The 16,649-nt window shown below is 45.7% G+C and overlaps 1 protein-coding gene across 7 annotated transcripts; it reads left to right on the top strand.

Annotated features, from left to right (window-relative positions):
* The first annotated feature begins 657 nt into the window (after positions 1–657).
* Positions 658–16,636, top strand: KCTD7 (potassium channel tetramerization domain containing 7). 7 transcript variants are annotated; one of them, XM_087752191.1, is made up of 9 exons: positions 658–785; positions 1,584–1,704; positions 2,518–2,632; positions 5,036–5,228; positions 6,018–6,187; positions 7,845–8,023; positions 8,491–13,814; positions 14,490–14,715; positions 15,171–16,636. In XM_087752191.1, the coding sequence occupies exons 4-7, from the start codon at positions 5,085–5,087 to the stop codon at positions 8,898–8,900; spliced, it is 903 nt and encodes a 300-aa protein (XP_087608317.1). In that variant the 5' UTR covers positions 658–785; positions 1,584–1,704; positions 2,518–2,632; positions 5,036–5,084; the 3' UTR covers positions 8,901–13,814; positions 14,490–14,715; positions 15,171–16,636. The 7 variants fall into 7 exon arrangements, with proteins under 7 accessions (XP_087608317.1, XP_087608314.1, XP_087608315.1 ...); XM_087752188.1 differs by having other exon boundaries at positions 14,490–16,636; XM_087752189.1 differs by having other exon boundaries at positions 8,491–11,631; positions 14,490–16,636.
* Positions 16,637–16,649: the final 13 nt, after the last annotated feature.

Below are 16,649 nucleotides of genomic sequence, written 5' to 3' on the forward strand. Positions count from 1 at the left end.
GCTCGCCTCCCTGGGCCCTGGTGCCCTGGCGGTGGCCTCGGCCTTCACCCATTTTTTAGTTCTTCCCAAAATGCTCGTGTCTCCACAACTTCTGCCTCAGGATTGGAAACAGTTTTGGTAGTCCTTTCCTTTGTTGGTACAACTGCATTTCGAGATCGTGACCGCGTCTGTGCAAAACCAACAGTGAATGAACAAGGCTCCAGTGCCTTCGGGAACCGAGTCGATTTTACAGTTGGGTACGGATTTACCCAACGGCGCGGCTGTTGGCAAAAGCGAGCGCGGAGCCTCCCCTGGTGCCGCGGCAGGGAGCGCTGCCTCCGGGGCCGCCCGCCCTCTCCCGGCGAGGGAGAGCCGCCTGCCGCCACAAGCGTTTCGCTAACGGAGCGGTGGCGAACTGATGAGCTTGGGGCGTTTCCCCTCACCGATGAGCAGAAAGGGGGGGGAAAGCCCCAACCGAGCCCCCGGCGTGGTGCTGTGAGCGGGACGGCCCCGGCCCCGGCCCCGCTCCCCGCCCGGCGGCCCCGCCCGCGCGGGACCCGGATGGGCCCGGCGCGACGCTCCGGCGCCGCAGCAGGTGAGGGCGGGCCCGCGCCTCCCCCGGGCGGCGGGAGCCGGGTGCCGGGGCGGGCGGGGGAGAGGCGGCGCCGCCCCCGGGACGGCCCGTCTCCCTCCCCCGGCAGCTGTGGCGGCGGGCCGGGCGCGGCGGCGGCGGCGGCGGCAGGGGGTTCCCCCGCGGGCCGGCAGGCGGCATGAGCCCCGTTAACCGGCCGCCGGCAGCCTGTCAGGTGAGGGGCGGGAAAGCAGCCCGCGGCGCCGGGCTGAGGCGCTGCCCGGGCGCGGCCCCGGGAACGGGAGGGTGTCGGGGGGGAGCGGGGAGCTGCCGCCCTGCCCGCGGTGGCGGCGGGACCGCGGCCTGGGCCTGCCGCAACTCCCGCGGCGGCGGGCGCTGCCCGGTGAGCTCCGCTAGCCTGCGGGCTGTTCGGAAGCACCGACCGGCAGTTGATGCATGTCAGTGCCTAATTGGTACGTAATTTGCTGGGCACCTGGCTTACCCACGCGTCTGGCTCGGTTTCTGAGCTGGCTCGGGACTGCGCTGCCCCGTCCACAAGTGGGACGATGCCTCCGCACCTCAGGGAGGTGAAGCTGGAAAGCTGCTTCGCGCTCACGGAAGCTTGTCCGTGCCGTGGAATTCTGTGTAAGGCGGCAGTCGCTGCAACCCGTGAGCACAGCCCGAGTGGCCTTTACCCACTGTCCTTCGGCAGCCTCCCGTTAGGCCTCCCTGCCGCCCTGTTCCCGCCCAAGAAGGTCCCTGGCGACGAAGCATCCCATCGTATCCTCCCCTGCAGCGTGTCTTTGCTCTCTGGTACAAAACTTAAGCTACGGTATCCCTTCATCATCCTCTGTGTTGTCTTTTGCTAACGACTGGAGATGCCGAGCACGTCTAGAATTTTACAGTCAAACGGGTAGCGCAGTTTACTGCCGCTCAGGGATCCCTGCCCGTTTTCAGGATGTTTTTCGCTGTTCTGACGCGGATTCCTTAGAGTTAACTGGATGTCGTGTCTTTTCCCGCTTTGTGCACACAGACCTTTGATCACCTGAGTCTCTTGAAGAATGCCATGGAGGGACTGCTAAGTCACGTCTCATTCTGCGTCCTCACAGGGACCCAGATTCTCTGGAAACAGGGAGAGCCTTCCTAATGATCCGGTTTGTATCTCCCCAAAACAAGCGTGTTCCGATGAGTTAGCTTGGAATAGCAGTTTGTGTAGGTCTCCTATGATAGAGTTGTCCATCAGTACCTTGATGAAAAAGACTTTGACCGTGTAACCATTACGTCACTTTTCTATAGGTATGTAACTTTGCCAACACCCACGTAACCTCAGAAGGTATCTTAAGAGGCGGTTGTTTAAACCCATATGGAAAAGTTGAGGGAACAGCAGAGCCTTGAAAAGCTTTTTTGAATCTTAGCATCAAGTAAAACGCGATGCAGCTCTAGGGTTGCTATCATTCCCTAGGGAATGAGGCAAAACTTGCAGGTCCCGTTCGTTCAGTAAGCTTTCTTTGGTGTGTGTACGTGAGACAGCATCTGAGCTGTCGATAATAAAGCTCTGGGAAGTAATCTCTGCCGTTTAAACGACAGGTAGCGTGTGAGCTGGAAGGAGGTCTTTCTGGTAGAGTGGGATGGTGCTGACGTATGGTTCCATTAAATATTTAGTAATTATTTTGTTTATTGGGGACGTTTTCTCATTAATTATCTGGCGGATCTGGACCTAGACATATTTGAAAGTGAAATGGATGCATTTACTTAGTTTAAACAAACCAAACAAACCCTGTAACTTTAATGAGATATTTAACAGAAATGTTTTTGTGCCTAGTTAATAATAATTATTGTGCATGCTTTAAGTGGCAAGAAGAGGATATTCAGATGGATGCATATTCTTCGTGAGATGACGAGAACCAAAATGCAGAAGATTGTATGTCAGAAAACTGGCCAGTGATTAGCTTATGTTTTTCTTCTAGGAAGACTCTCTGTTCCAGTCAGCATACTGGTGTTTCACTTATCCGTGGATGAACAAGAAGTGAAGCAAACCTAGAGAGGAACTTCACTTACCTTTTAATGAACGTCAGAAAACAGGTTAAACTTGTCAATGATCAGTCTCTTCGGTTTACTGCCACTAATCTTATTCTTGAAATCCTGGACTAATTATGGGCTGAGCTCTTGTAAGCTAAGCCTCAGTCTTTAGGAGGTTGTTTTGTGTGGATGTTCCAATGGCAAAGAAGGTTATTACTCATGAGCATAACATAATTCATGTATGCTCTCCCACGTTTTTTTCCTAAACCTTGGTGTCGTGTTGAAGGACGATTATGAGAGAGGAAGAAGAATTCCTTTTTCTCAAACCTCTACTTCTGTTGGGAAAGAGGACCTTTTTGGTACGGTGCCAAATGGATGAACGTACCCACAACACATTCTGTGGTCCATGGTTCCGATGCACTTAATGGAGCTGAATGTTGTTTGCTCAGAGTACGCTCCATTTATGTGAAATCTATGGGACATTCTTGAAAAATGTAGACAATTAAAGATCACGTTTTTGGTCAGTCTTGAGTTCTTTTGAATAGTCTTAAGAGAACTGGAAATATGGCAGTCACAGCACTGGTGTCAAGTAACAGCATTATAAATAATATAGTCACAGTAAATACAGGCTCACACTCAATTTTGACTATGCATCTTATAAATTGAGCCTCTGCGAGCTGTTTTTTGATGATAATTTGTTTACCTCCTTAAAGGAGTCCCTACCAAAATAATCTTTCATTTATGTTGTGTATGCTCTTTATCTGTGAGGCATAGTTGACTTGTTTTGATAATCGCCGATGTCAGAATAAATGTTGTTTCAGGACAAACATCAGAATTGTTCATAGGGTGTGGACACTGAGAAGCCCTTCCATCCTTGTTAATCTGCCTATGCGTTGTACTGTGGCGGAAAAAAGATTATGAAGTGGATGTCCATCTTTAGAACTGTAGAGAAGAGAAATTAAATACCTATCTTGAGCTGAGACAAACCCCTTAACAAGCTGCAGTTTAAAAAGAAATGTTTGGAACTTCGCGGTACCTACTTGTCTAGGTTTATTAGGGTGTTAAACAGGACCTAGAATTCGCCTCCAAATTGTGGTGAAGGGAGGCTGTGCACAGTCCCACAGAATGTGGAGGTTGTGACCGCATTAGCTCTCGAGAGTGTCTGTTCTGACCGGGAGCATCCCGGCTCTGTCTGGGTTCATTTTGAACTTGCGGCTTTTCCTTTAGGAGCTAAGAGGTACAGGCAGCCTGGCGATGTGCGTAATGACTGCATTAGCAGAATTAGTAAGGCAGAATAATTAATCGTGGCTATTAAAATTTTATGTTATTTCTGCTTGTTGATTTTGATTGGAAGCAACCTTTATGAAACATTTATTTAGTCAATAAATAAATGTACCAGATGTGCTTGTGCAAGCGTTCCTTCTCTTTTTACATTTTATAGTGATTCGAGAGAAGGAGCTTGCAGGGCTAGAGAGCCAGCTAAAGCACCCGGTAGTCTAATGTCTGTTAGGATGTTGTGATGCCACTGGAGGCACCCCAGCGATCTTGTAAACAGAGGTCCTTTTTACATAAGAATGCAGCGTTAAGAGAACCGCAGGGTTTCTAGTCTTTCCTACTCTGCTCTTTCAATTATTATTTTTATAACGCAGCTTATTGTTAGTCCTTCCCGTCTGCTGGTTGAAGATGGCCTGTGAAAGCATTGTAGTTGGCGTTGCTATGCATTTTTGTCTGTGCAGGAAAGGAAATTGGTAATTAGCAGTAAACGCACCGGATAATATGTGGAGTTAAATACACGCGTATCAGATGCGTGTGTTCGTGTACAGCACGGTGTGATGCAGTGGGCAGGAAAACGCCTGTTTTCTCTGTCTGGTGAGAAAGCTCAGTTTTCACATTTCAGAGGAATCGCTAGAACCAGAGAGAGAGCCTTCGCGGCGCCTGGCGTTGGCCAGAGCAGGCTCCGATCCGCTTTTGCAGCTGAAGGTGATAGACTGGGAGCTTGGCTGGGAGCAGGAGCGCGGGGTGTTGCACAGCGCGCGCGGCCAATGACAGCGTGCATTCAGGACGTGCTTCTGCAGGCGGCCTATTGCGACGGACGGGGTGGAACAGCAGCCACCCAAATTCGCCCAGCAAATGACATTTTGCTGCAAAAGCGCGGCGGAGCCAATCACGCACTGCACCGCGCGGCCAATGGCTGCCGGTCTCTTACCCAGCCACTGGCAAGGGCTCTGTGACTGTAGGACCTTGGCACGGCTCTGCAAACTGCATTCCTGCAGAGACAGCCCTCGCCGAGTTTGTCTCTCAGCACAATAGTCATCCTTGCTGTGATTCATTCCTCGGTAATAACAATGCCATCGTAAATAATCAGCGTAACGCGGGGGAGTGCCGTGCCGTGCCATGCCTGCCGCGTGATCTTCTGCAGCTGGTGGGGCGAGCGCCTAAGCGATTTGGGTCTTGTTTCCCATTTAGCATTGCCACGGCTGCCTACCCAGCAGACCTGCTTACGAGAGCCAGAGGGATGGTGGTAGTTACAGGGCAGAACAAAGTGAGTGGAAACCCGGATGATGCCATGTCGAGCTCAGATGCCGAGGATGATTTCCAAGAGCCAGCCACTCCTACTGCAACCCAGGCAGGACAAGCACTACCTCTGCTGCCTCAGCAGGTAAGAGCTCTGGTACTCTTCATCTGATAAGGTCCAGTTATTGTAGCACGTATTGCTCAGGTGCCAGAGAATTCAGGATTTCTTTGTTGGAGTATTTATGGCTGTCCAGCTCGGTTTCCATTAGTAGCTAAAGGGTGGCATAAAACTAAATCTCTTGACTATTTACTTCAGTAGCTTGGCAGCATTACTCAGAATTCCCATCCCTGTTTGGACTTGACAAACACAAGTAAGTTTTTATTCTGGTCCCGAGGCATCTTAAGGTGTGATACTAAGATTTTAGGCCTGCTGTGAACCTAATGTAAATACAGAATCACTGTTTTTTTCAGTGTATAGTATAGTCGTGTAAAGGAACCAGTAGAGTAGCAACTGAGTGCAAGTCCCAAGGTTGGCCTGAGATTTCCTACCTGTGTTTTTGGTGTGTCTGTGTATGGAAGGGGAGGCAGGGGGGTGTTTGTTTTGTTTTTCTTCCCCCAGAAGAGCCAAGAGGAGGCATTCGTGCTTTTAATGAATATCTGGTTTTAAAGCTGAGTGATTACTGCTGTTTCAGATGTCCAACTGAAAGGAAAACATTCACTGATTACACCCAGAAGCCAGCTGAAGTATTTGGGGTATTAACCCTTGAACCTCAGTGTTTTGTGGCAGCAGACCAGGAAAGAAGCATTTGTTAGACCAAATTATGTCACGGTGGCAAAGACTGTATGCTGTCTTCTAGAAGTTGTAACCCTTTTGGCCTGAATGTGTCTGCAAAGGACGAGAGGCTCATTTCTGATGATGTGATTGCTTTCGCAGTTTCCAGAAGTTGTTCCACTAAACGTAGGAGGCATGTATTTTACAACAAGACTGTCAACACTGCGACGTTATGAGGACACAATGTTGGCGGCTATGTTCAGTGGAAGACACTATATTCCAACAGATGCTGAAGGCAGATACTTTATTGACAGAGACGGCACCTACTTTGGGTAGGTACAGTGTCCTCAGTAGCACGCTTCCAAAGTTGTTACCGAAGAACGTTATTTTCAAAGACAAATAAGTTTTAACTTCTTTTTTTTTCCTTCTAGTTGAATCATATTTGTGTAGTAGGTCAGTGTGACTGGCTGGCATCTGCGCCTTCAAAATGTCTCAAGAGAAGAGTATATTGCAATTAAAAAACGATTTGTTTTATTCTTAAGGGCTTAAGTTTTACAATGGGAAAAGAAAAACAAGTACTGTTTTGAATTTGTGTGTTGTCTCCTCTGGAGTACCTCCTTTCACGGTATCAAGTTCCTTTGATGTTTTAAAAAAGAATGCATTTGGCATTGCTTTTCATAGGAAGTTCTTTTGTACAACACTGCTTTTTTAATTGATATGACAGCATTTATGATAAAGAGGAAATGGAAGGAATGCAGCTAGGTTTCTTAAACAGTTGAAACTGATGTTTTCAGCGTTTAAACAGGATATAACGTAACTGGTAAAAAAGCACAAGCCTCAAAGAATTTTTTTAAAATTATTTTTGCTGGTAGTGCCGTATTCCTTCACCTTCAGGGTTCCTTCTTATGTGTTTAGCTTTTGTTTCATTTTTAATTAAACTAACCATGATCTTACCAATATTCTGGGTGAATGTTCTTGGGTTAAGGTCTTTGCCCAAAGCACACTTTGCAGTTTAACTTCCGTTTCTTGTTTCTCCTTTGTAGACATTTCCTTAATCTCTTCGACAGAGGAGGATTGAATTATTTTCAAAGCACATTTGGTCGATTGTACCATAATCTGGGACAGAAATAGATTAAGGCACTATATTTATTGGAAAATAACTGTTTATTTACATTTGGCGGTTTAGAAGTGCCTGCCGCTTTGCTGGAAAATCAATTCATTTGTGATGTTATCAATCTGAATTGAAAATACAGGGGGAACAGAGAGGCAAGTCAGCACTTGCTGTATTTGTTGATGTTCTAATGAAGATTGCAGTAATGCTTGTTTTATTTGATATGGACAGTAATAATTTTGTTGGTTAATGCTTATAAAGGGATTTCTTGTTAAAAATCTTGTAGCTTAACAGTGCTGCAGAACTACAAGGCAATGTTCTCTCTGTTGTTATTATTATATATACTACAAGTGTGTATGACACTGATCCTGTGAAGAGAATACTTCCTTTGCAAATACACCATCTGTTCAGTTAGAATCCTGGTTCTGTGTGGGATAAAATGTCCGTGGATATGGTTCTCCAGGAAAATGGAAAAGATTTTGTCACAGACCTAAATTTGAAATTCAGTGACTACGATCTCTTTCCCATGGAATACTGGGAATATACATACTGGGAATACATGGAATACTGGGTCCTCTTCTATTTTAATTGGTTACTCCACCTTGAACTTTTTGTTTAAAATATGATGGTGGTGTTTTGAATGAGTTTTGACATTAACAGAGGCAAAATGTGAAATGCCCTGGAAACTGGAACGTGGCAAATGCTTTTAAAAACATATGTTGGAAATATGACTCTCACTTACTTCAGTTGCTGTCTAAGCGTGAGGATTTCTGTCTCAATAGAAGAAACAATGAATATCCAGCGTTTTCTCTCCTTTCCCACCTGCAGCAGTTCTGGTGGAAACTTGTTACTTAACAGTATTTTTGCCCTTTTTTTAGAGACATACTTAACTTTCTACGATCTGGTGACCTGCCACCGAGAGAACGAGTGAGGTCAGTTTACAAGGAAGCTCAGTATTATTCCATAGGACCACTGCTGGACAATCTAGAGGATATCCAGCCTCTTAAAGGAGAAAAAGTTAGACAAGCGTTCCTGGGCCTAATGCCATATTACAAAGGTAAATAAACAACGTAGTATTGACTGTTTCTTCTAGTATGATTGTAGTAGTACACATGGCGCTTTCAGCTTTCAAACCGATTCTGTTGTATTTGAGAAGGTTTTTGGGTACCTTCCATGCTCTTTAGATCTTTGAGGTCTCCACGCCAGATTTGTTCCTGCGGTATCCAAGGATGTGGATTTTTGCGCTGTCTTGAAAGGGAGCAAGATCTAGGCCATAACATGCAAGGGTTATTAAACGAGAAGGTTTTTCTGCCTCTGCATTTGTTCCGCTAGGACCTGCAATGGAATAAACTCGGGCGTATCGTGAGAACACCAAGTTCACGAGATAACTGAGATTGATTTAATTACTATATATCTAGCTACATGCAGCTTCCTGTTGCTGCTAATATTATGTTAAGAATAACTTGTTAAACGCTGCAGTAATATGTTTCACATGAAATAATTGCATTTGTTTTCTTTTACTAGGTGCTTCATTGTTATTTTCAACTTTTTTTTTAGATCATTTGGAACGGATAATCGAAATAGCAAAGCTTAGAGCTATGCAAAGAAAAGCAAGATTTGCAAAATTGAAGGTCTGTGTCTTCAAAGAAGAGATGCCCATCACTCCCTACGAATGCCCGCATTTCAATTCTTTGCGTTTTGAAAGGAGTGAAAGTGAGACAAAGCTATTTGAACACCATTGCGAAGTAGATGTCTCTTTTGGCCCCTGGGAGGCCGTGGCTGATGTGTACGATCTCCTGCACTGTATTGTGACAGACCTGTCTGACAGAGGGATAACTGTGGACCATCAGTGTATTGGGGTGTGTGATAAACACCTGATAAATCACTATTACTGCAAGCGTCCTATCTATGAATTCAAGATTACTTGGTGGTGAGTTATTTTGTCCAGAACAGTGCAGGGAATAAAAGGACTTCTAGACGACAATTGCTTTTAATATTTTTGCAACGTGTCTCTGGAAATGCATTGCTGCTACCACGTATTGGAATCAGTCTGCTGAAACGTTGGCTAACGCTTAGCTGCTCAGCAAAAGGGAACCTGCTACAGAGGGTGAAAAACCTCTGACATCTTCAAAAACCAGCCTGAAAGAAGACTGTTGGCTCAGGTACCTTAACGAGGCACAAAACAAAATCACCTCACGGAAATTACGGAGAGGAGCGTCTAACACCTTTTAAAAGGTGCCACCTACCGTGTGGCTTCAGTGTCATGGTCTGCAAAATGGATATTGCAGATCTCACCTGCGTTATTATAAAACCGGGGTGCTAATAATGCTGACATAACGTGGTTGAATTTTACCCTCTTAGAAATGTTTTAGTCACTACTTAAACTTACCACTTTATAAAGTCGAGTAACACCCAGCACAGAGATTCTGGAAATGTAATTTTGATGTAATAGACCATTTAAAAAAAAAAAAAAAAGTAGTGTTCCCTATATATTATTAATTGTTGTCACGATGAAGCTATATTTCTTTTTTAATTAAGAATTTACATTGTGAATTATAATATTATATTTCAATTATTTCCATTGTTATAAAAAGGAATAGCAGATTGGGAATATGTTCCTTAATGCTTTTAGGAATAATAACTGTTCATGGAAGACTTGTGCCTGATTTTAGCCTTAGAAATTCTAAATGTTTACAGTATCTACAAAAAAAGAAGCTCTATAGAATCAGGTCATTTACAAAGGCTTTTGGTAAATGAGAAGGCCCTATATGTACGTTCCTATTAGCAGAAGTAAGAGGAATATTTAATGTATATTCTTTTATTACTGACTCTTTTTACTTTCTGTGATACTAAACTTTGTTCTAGGGTTAGAGTCAAATGATGAGACTAGACAAGCGCTTCCTTCACCTCACCTTCTTCAGACAATTAAGTCTCATTTTTAACATTCGTGTTGACCCTTCCTGGTGTAATATCAGGAAAAAAAAAAATCAACTTTCATATTCAAATATTTCTCCAATTATAAACCAGTATACCTGGGTGGTAAATGTCTTGCCACGCTGAGAGAGGCAGCCGTTGGGGAATCATATTCTTTTCAGAAGGTAACTGTTGCGCTTCTGACGGTAGTAACCACAGCCCCAAGTTGAATTACCTTATGTCCAAAACTTGACAGGTAAACATCTGAAGATATTCCTGTTTTGTGAGGTACAGAAAACTCAAGTCTTCTTCTAAAGGACCCCGCTTGAAGTGGCCTCAAACTAATCTTAAAGAGAGGGAAAGTAAATGTCTGCATATTGCATTCCATTGGATTAGTTAATCCAAGACTACTGCTTAATTAAGCTTTTGACCAAAACACTTCAGAACCATGTTAATTACAATGATAAAAATTCTCAGTTACCTGAGGTAATTTTTAGAATAATTCGAAGAACTTCACGATGAAATTGTCTTGCAAAAAAGAGGCACGTTGTTTGCACTGTCACACTGTTATGTGTTTAATTAGGAATTTTTAGTAAATTGTCTCTCTGAGGTGGGGGCACATAGCTCTAATGATCTCTTTTCAAATGTTTACTTGCAGAGGATCACTGTCAAGTGCTGAGTTTCAAGTCCAGACCTTAATTTTTGAAATGGAGGGAAGCAGGAAATTACGTGCATTTGGATCTTATTTTAAGTTTGTTTGAATTGTTTTCTTAAATATTGGCCTTTGCGTTACAAGTTGTACTTGTGTTTGACAACCCAAAACTAAAAGTCAAACCGAGACTAGTAAAATTTCCCTAAAATGAGAGGAAGCTTGCATGGTTTCTTCACTGCTCTGCTGGCTTCATTCCCCCCCCGCCCCCGGGAATCTTAAACTGCAAACCACAGTTTCTAATAATGTGACGTAAGATCTTAAACCTGAGGCTTACGAAGTTTTGGCTGCTTGTACACTTCAGACATTTAAGTTCAGGATTCTCAGCATCGGTTTATTTAGAGACTACAGTGAGAATTGCAGTTTTACTGGGTAAATCAGTGTTTTTTGCCACTTCCCATACACGTGTTTCCATGGGACATAACTCTGGTTTGAACTTCAGCGCTCCTTGCAGAGATGGGACACAGTCTGATGTAACAGTATGTTTTTTGGTTTGGCTTTAAGAATTTTTCTGCTGTTGTTCTAGAGAAGCTATGATGACAAAATTCCCGTTTCAGTCATGTTTGCTAGTTCGTAATATGCACACACTGATATTTTATAACTTTTTCCTGTTTATTGCTTAAATAAGGAAGGAGGACCACCTAACCAAAAAGATAAAAGTTAAAATCTTGGTCTGTATCAGTTGCATCTTAATTGAAGCTTTCATCCTTCAGATCCTCCGGAAGAGAGCAAACATTAAGTGCAATATTGCAAAAGAAAACGCGAATTTGAGCCAACGTGCTTTCGTTAAACACATACGTTGTGTGTTGTGACTTGTGCAAGTTACCAGTGTTGTTATTGACTACACTTGTTCTAAGCAGTCTCTGTTTACATTGATTTAGATGATCTTGCCTAATATGTACTCATTTTTTGACAGAAACAGAAGAGTTGTGCAGGCGGATGTCAGGGGAGTGTAATCTAATAACTGGTTTATATAACATTATTGACTTATCTTTTCTTGGAGTATAGCGTAATTTTTGAAATTCTGCGTTTGCAACAAAAATGTGAGTAGCTGATCTACTAAATCCATGTTTAAGATGATTGATGTTTTTGTATGTCAGGAATCCTTTATAATTGTCTAATTAAACTAAATGCCTATGTAATACTGTTTCATTTTCTTTTTTTTTTTTTGCTTTAGGACTTTTCTTTCTCTCTGGCTAGGCCAGAGGTTTGCTAGAACATTTTACCTATTTCTCTGTGCTTCTACTTAGTTTTTTTGCCACTTTATCACCTGTGTAGCTACCTTGCCACCCCCACGCTCCCAAATACCCTGTGTTTGCGAGCTGACACCGTAGGCAAATTGGCCACGCAGTAAACAGCCTCATGTCATCAGTATAATGTTGCTATGAATATCCTGTTTGCAGATCGTTAAAAGGACAATGCATGCCAGTCCGTTTAGCTCATTCAGTTTGAAGGAAAGACGTTTTTTGTTTCGTGTTCTGAGACGATACATGCCACTTTTGGTTCCGGATTGGTATACGGGAGCACGTCTGTTAGAATCGACTCTTCCCCCCCCCGCGTAAATAAGAAGTCTCGGATATTTTCAAAGCGCAGATTGCACATCTGGATTGCAGTGGCTACTCCGGTTTATGAATACTGGGGGTAATGGTGGGACAGTTATTTAAAAAGTAGAATTGTTAGCTATTTTTGGGGGGTTGCTGTGTGTCTGAACAAAAACATAACAAGACTCGTCTTTAACTTCCCCTCTATATATGCATTGTCTAGTGGTTTTTAACAGGAAGCAAAGGGAGGTCTTACTGCCAGGCCTCACGTTAAGTGACGTGGCCGTTGCACAGCGCGTTACATGTTCCTGCGTCTGTTTTACACTTGTGGAATAGGAAGGATACCTGCTCGTCTCTATAAAGCACTCAAAAATGACGTGAAAAGATATTTGTGCGCAGCATCCACTTAATGACTGTTGATTTCAAAAGTTAAAAAAAAAATTAAAAAGAACATAACTTTTCAACTTGGTGCGGGCTTCTGAACTTGAATACCACATGTGGTAATCTGAAATGCACGTTGCTGAATTTCCCTCCTCCTGGGGGGAAAGCGAAGGTGCTAGCATCTCTGATCTGGGAAGCCTTCGAGCCATTAGCAAAGTCTCTTTTGTCCTCGTGGTGCATGTTTCCTTCTGAGACTGCTGGATTTTTTTTTTTAAGCTGATTTTAACCAAAATCCATACTGAGGGATCAGGTTCTGCATTGCTGAGGGTGTGGGTTCTGTGGTTTGTTTGGGGGGTTTCAGGTCGTAGTTATCTGAATAGCAAAAGCAGTGAGTTACTGCAGCAGAAGGTTCTGCGCACCCCCCTTTTGATGGATTTTTTAAGCCTTAGGAAGTCTGCCGGGGAGACACCTCATGATGTAATATATGCAAATACCTGAACTTGTTAACGGGAATATTTTTGAGATTTTGTTGTTGCTGTCGCTCAGTTGTGTAATACTCTTTCCTAAAACGAGCCCGAGAGTTAAGGGTTGAGTTAAACATTGCTTTTCTGATAAGCCTGCTTATGCCTTAGATATCCCCTGCCCCCATTTTGTAAAATCACTCATCCCAGAGGTGTTCAATATATGAACAAGCAAAGGCTATTGTAGTTCCAGGACAATCAGTAACCTTCCTTGAGTCTCGACAATGCGTCCACCCGGAGAATCAGTACTCGTTAATCCAATTGTGGTCTCCTTTCTGCCCCGCGGACGCCTGTCGCTTCGACAGCGAAACAGTGCGGTCACGGGGCTGGGGCCAGCACAAGTCCTTGAAGGCAGAAGTCGGACTTCTGTCACGTGAGAGACGTACTGGTGTGCACAAGCTCGTAATCTGGCCTTTGCTGAAGTGACTGCTAAAATTCCAGCAGACTCTGACAGATGTTGGTATTTTAAACTGTTCTAAATGATAGCTTTGTTAAGCCCTGATCTGCTTGGAGCCAGATCCTCCCAACGTGTGTGTTGTGAAAGAGGGAGAGGTTGGCCGGGGCTGCTGTTTGTGGTTCTCGGTGTATCTGTGTTTTCCTAGCGAAGTCTGCAGCCGAGCGAGGTTGCTGATCGCTGCCCCCCAGAACGGAATAAAGCCCGTTTCAGATGTATCCTGTGCACTGAGCATGTGCTGGCTTTTGCAAATAGGAAGGTGGGAGGGAATTAGTTCTGCAGCGGGTTTCCCCCGGGACAATCCTCGCTGGCTCTGAAGGAGGGCTTCGGTGAGCTCCCGCTCCCCCACAGCTCCCTTTGCTGGATGCAGTGCAAGAGGCACGAGGGGATGAGGTGTCCAGTCTGAAGGGTCACCGTGGGATGACGGCTCTGCCTGGGTTCCCCCTTCGTCCTCACCCCTTCCTCTGACCTTTAAGACGTACAACTCGCTGTGCGGGACAGGTTTTACTTCTCTCTCTTGCACCCTCAAGTTTGTTTGCAAGATGAATACTTAGTCCGTTTTAAACGAATGGGATTATTTTAATATTACAATATGGTGACTGATAGTTGCTAAAGAACCGGTGAAAATCTTATCACTGACAAAAATACCTGAATAAATGAATTTAAAAAACATATTTAGAGCATAATCACTTTAATTTCACTCTTCTGCTTTATTTTTTTCTAAAGACTGTTAAGTGATGTAAACTCTTCTTTTAAAGGCTTACATCTGTTTCATAGTAATACATGTTCAGGCTAAGTACCTGTACTTCGGGGTTTGAGGGCCTTGTTGATTGCTTGCTGTGAGCTGAAGGATAAGTGCATGATCTCATCTGTTTGCTTTTTTTCTTAAAAAAGAAAAAATACTGGTATAATTAAACATCATGATTTCCTAGCTTCGTTTGGCACTCGCGAGCCCTGGGACCCTTCCTGCCAGCTTTATTCTCACTGCTCGTTCTTGTTTGTAGATGATGCGGGACAGGTGACGCGATGAGGACGACGATGGGAGTGCCCCCAGGGAAAGTCTGGTGTCGGAGCGGATTGTTTGCATTGCGGAGCGTTCTTTGCATTTTATTTCAACTCCCGTGCTGCGTGAGGCAGAGGAACGCTCATCGCCCTTGACGTGAGGTCAGGCCGAGGATCCAGCCTGTCCCGCAGCCCAGCCGGCCTCGACGGTGTTCATCCGGTCTCTGTGTGAGTTGATGGTATTGCGAGGCATCGAGTTAAGCGGGTGGGAGAATTCGGTGGCTGTGGATTGCACTGGGAAGCCCAGCAGTGACGGGGAGGTGGCTGTGGGTCACACTGCTGGCATTTCGGCATCGTTGGTTAGAGGCCTGAGGACCTTGATGCCACAGCTTATGCACTGGGTCTGTCTTTGCCGCGTGGCAAAGCACAGTAGCCAAGTTTGGGACGCACCTGCCTGACAGGTAAGAGAAGACTTCAGAGCAAAGCCCGTAGAAAGATGATCCCTTATCTCATCACAAATCTCTGGGACGTGCTATGTCTTTCACTTTCTGCATTTAATACCTGCTTTACTCTGGACAATTCATAGACCCCCCTGGCTCTAAGTTACGACTGGCATTACTGAACCCTGGAGTTGTATTGATCGCTCTGGTTATTTGTAGGTAAACAACTGTAAATGTTTTCAGGTTGTTCCGACACAGCAGAGAGGACCCAGGATAGTCCTGAGTTTTGGAAACGTAATTTCATTTAACGAACAGAAAAAAAACCTCCAGTCTTTCGCTGTCTCTGCAAATAAGCTAGATTTCAGAGGGCAATGTTGTTCTGTTGTTACCTTCTGTACATAGTGCTCTAACTGGAAATGGCTTTCCGGAACAGCAGTTGTTACTCACTTTACTTACACGAGCTTAGTATAAGTTTACTTCCACTTTCACTGTGACTTTTATAAATGGATATTGTTTTGCTGAATTATAAATTGTACGTGTCTATGCATCGTAACCCGTAACGCCTTTGAAAATCCAGCCTGGATGCTAACGATCAGGGTTCGGAATTATCTCCAAATGTGTTTTGTTTTTAAGTAAGTGGATGTGCGATGTTTAATACTGCGGTACTGTCGTGTATTATTTCTTACTACATTTGGCTTTTCAGTTCAGGTAATATGTAGTCTGGTTTTTATTTAAAATACATAGAAGAAAATGTGGATATAGAGTTTGTGTTGTGCAATAAAAGTAGATTATACTGAAAATGGTCGGAATCTGGCTCATCGGGCCTGCAGCCGCTGCCGTCCCCCTCCTCGCTCCCTGGGAGTTTGCTGTGCCTGCCTGCAACTGAAGACGCCGGTGTCTGTCCCAGGCTTCGTTTAACCGCGCCAGCCACTGACTCCTCATCGCGTCCTTCACGGATGGCGCTTAGGCAGCGCCCGCAGCCTGCTGGCGGGTATCCCGTCATTCGGGTCTCCTGCCTCCCCTCCGTGCGGCACAGCCCGGGAAGGGCTGGAGCTGGCCCTGCTCGTGCAGCGCTGGAAAAGGAAGGGTCTGGGTTTGCTTAGCTGGCTGCTGGGTATCACCCCCTTGTTTCCCAAGGCACTAAAATAACATTTCCCTTGCCCTCCCGTCGTCTCGCTAAAGCGACCTCTGCTTTCGCAACTGGGTGTCTGTGTTGAGCTGGGGGGGGGGGGGGGAAGACACTGAGCCCAGCACTGGGCAGGACGGTGTTAATGGGAAGGGAAAGAGGAATCGGTTTCAAATAGCAGCAGCTGCCTCCGGTTCTGCTGCAGGCAGCGCAGCCAGCCCTCAGCTCCCGGAGAGCGGCGGGGCCCGCGGGACAGCACGGCGGCGGGCGGCCCGGGGGCGCAAACTGAGGCTGAAGGGAAGGAGGCCGCGTCTGTTCCCCTCTCCAGCCCGGTCGCCGTGCGGAGAGCGCGGGCAGCCCCGGTGATACCGCGCTCGGGCAGGCGTGCTGCGGCAGCCCTGCGCTCCCGCCGCGGCCCACGGCGATCCCCGGCCCCTTCCCCTGACCAGGCTCCGAGCCCGGGGCCGGCTGCCGTGAGCCCGGGGCCGGCTGCCGTGAGCCCGGGGCCGGCTGCCGTGAGCCCGGGGCCGGCTGCCGTGAGCCCGGGGCCGGCTGCCGTGAGCCCGGGGCCGGCTGCCGTGAGCCCGGGCTCCCCG

Source organism: Nipponia nippon, unplaced genomic scaffold, assembly GCF_047370975.1.
Source record: "Nipponia nippon isolate SJK-2023a ecotype South Korea unplaced genomic scaffold, ASM4737097v1 scaffold_15, whole genome shotgun sequence".
NCBI lineage: Eukaryota > Metazoa > Chordata > Aves > Pelecaniformes > Threskiornithidae > Nipponia > Nipponia nippon.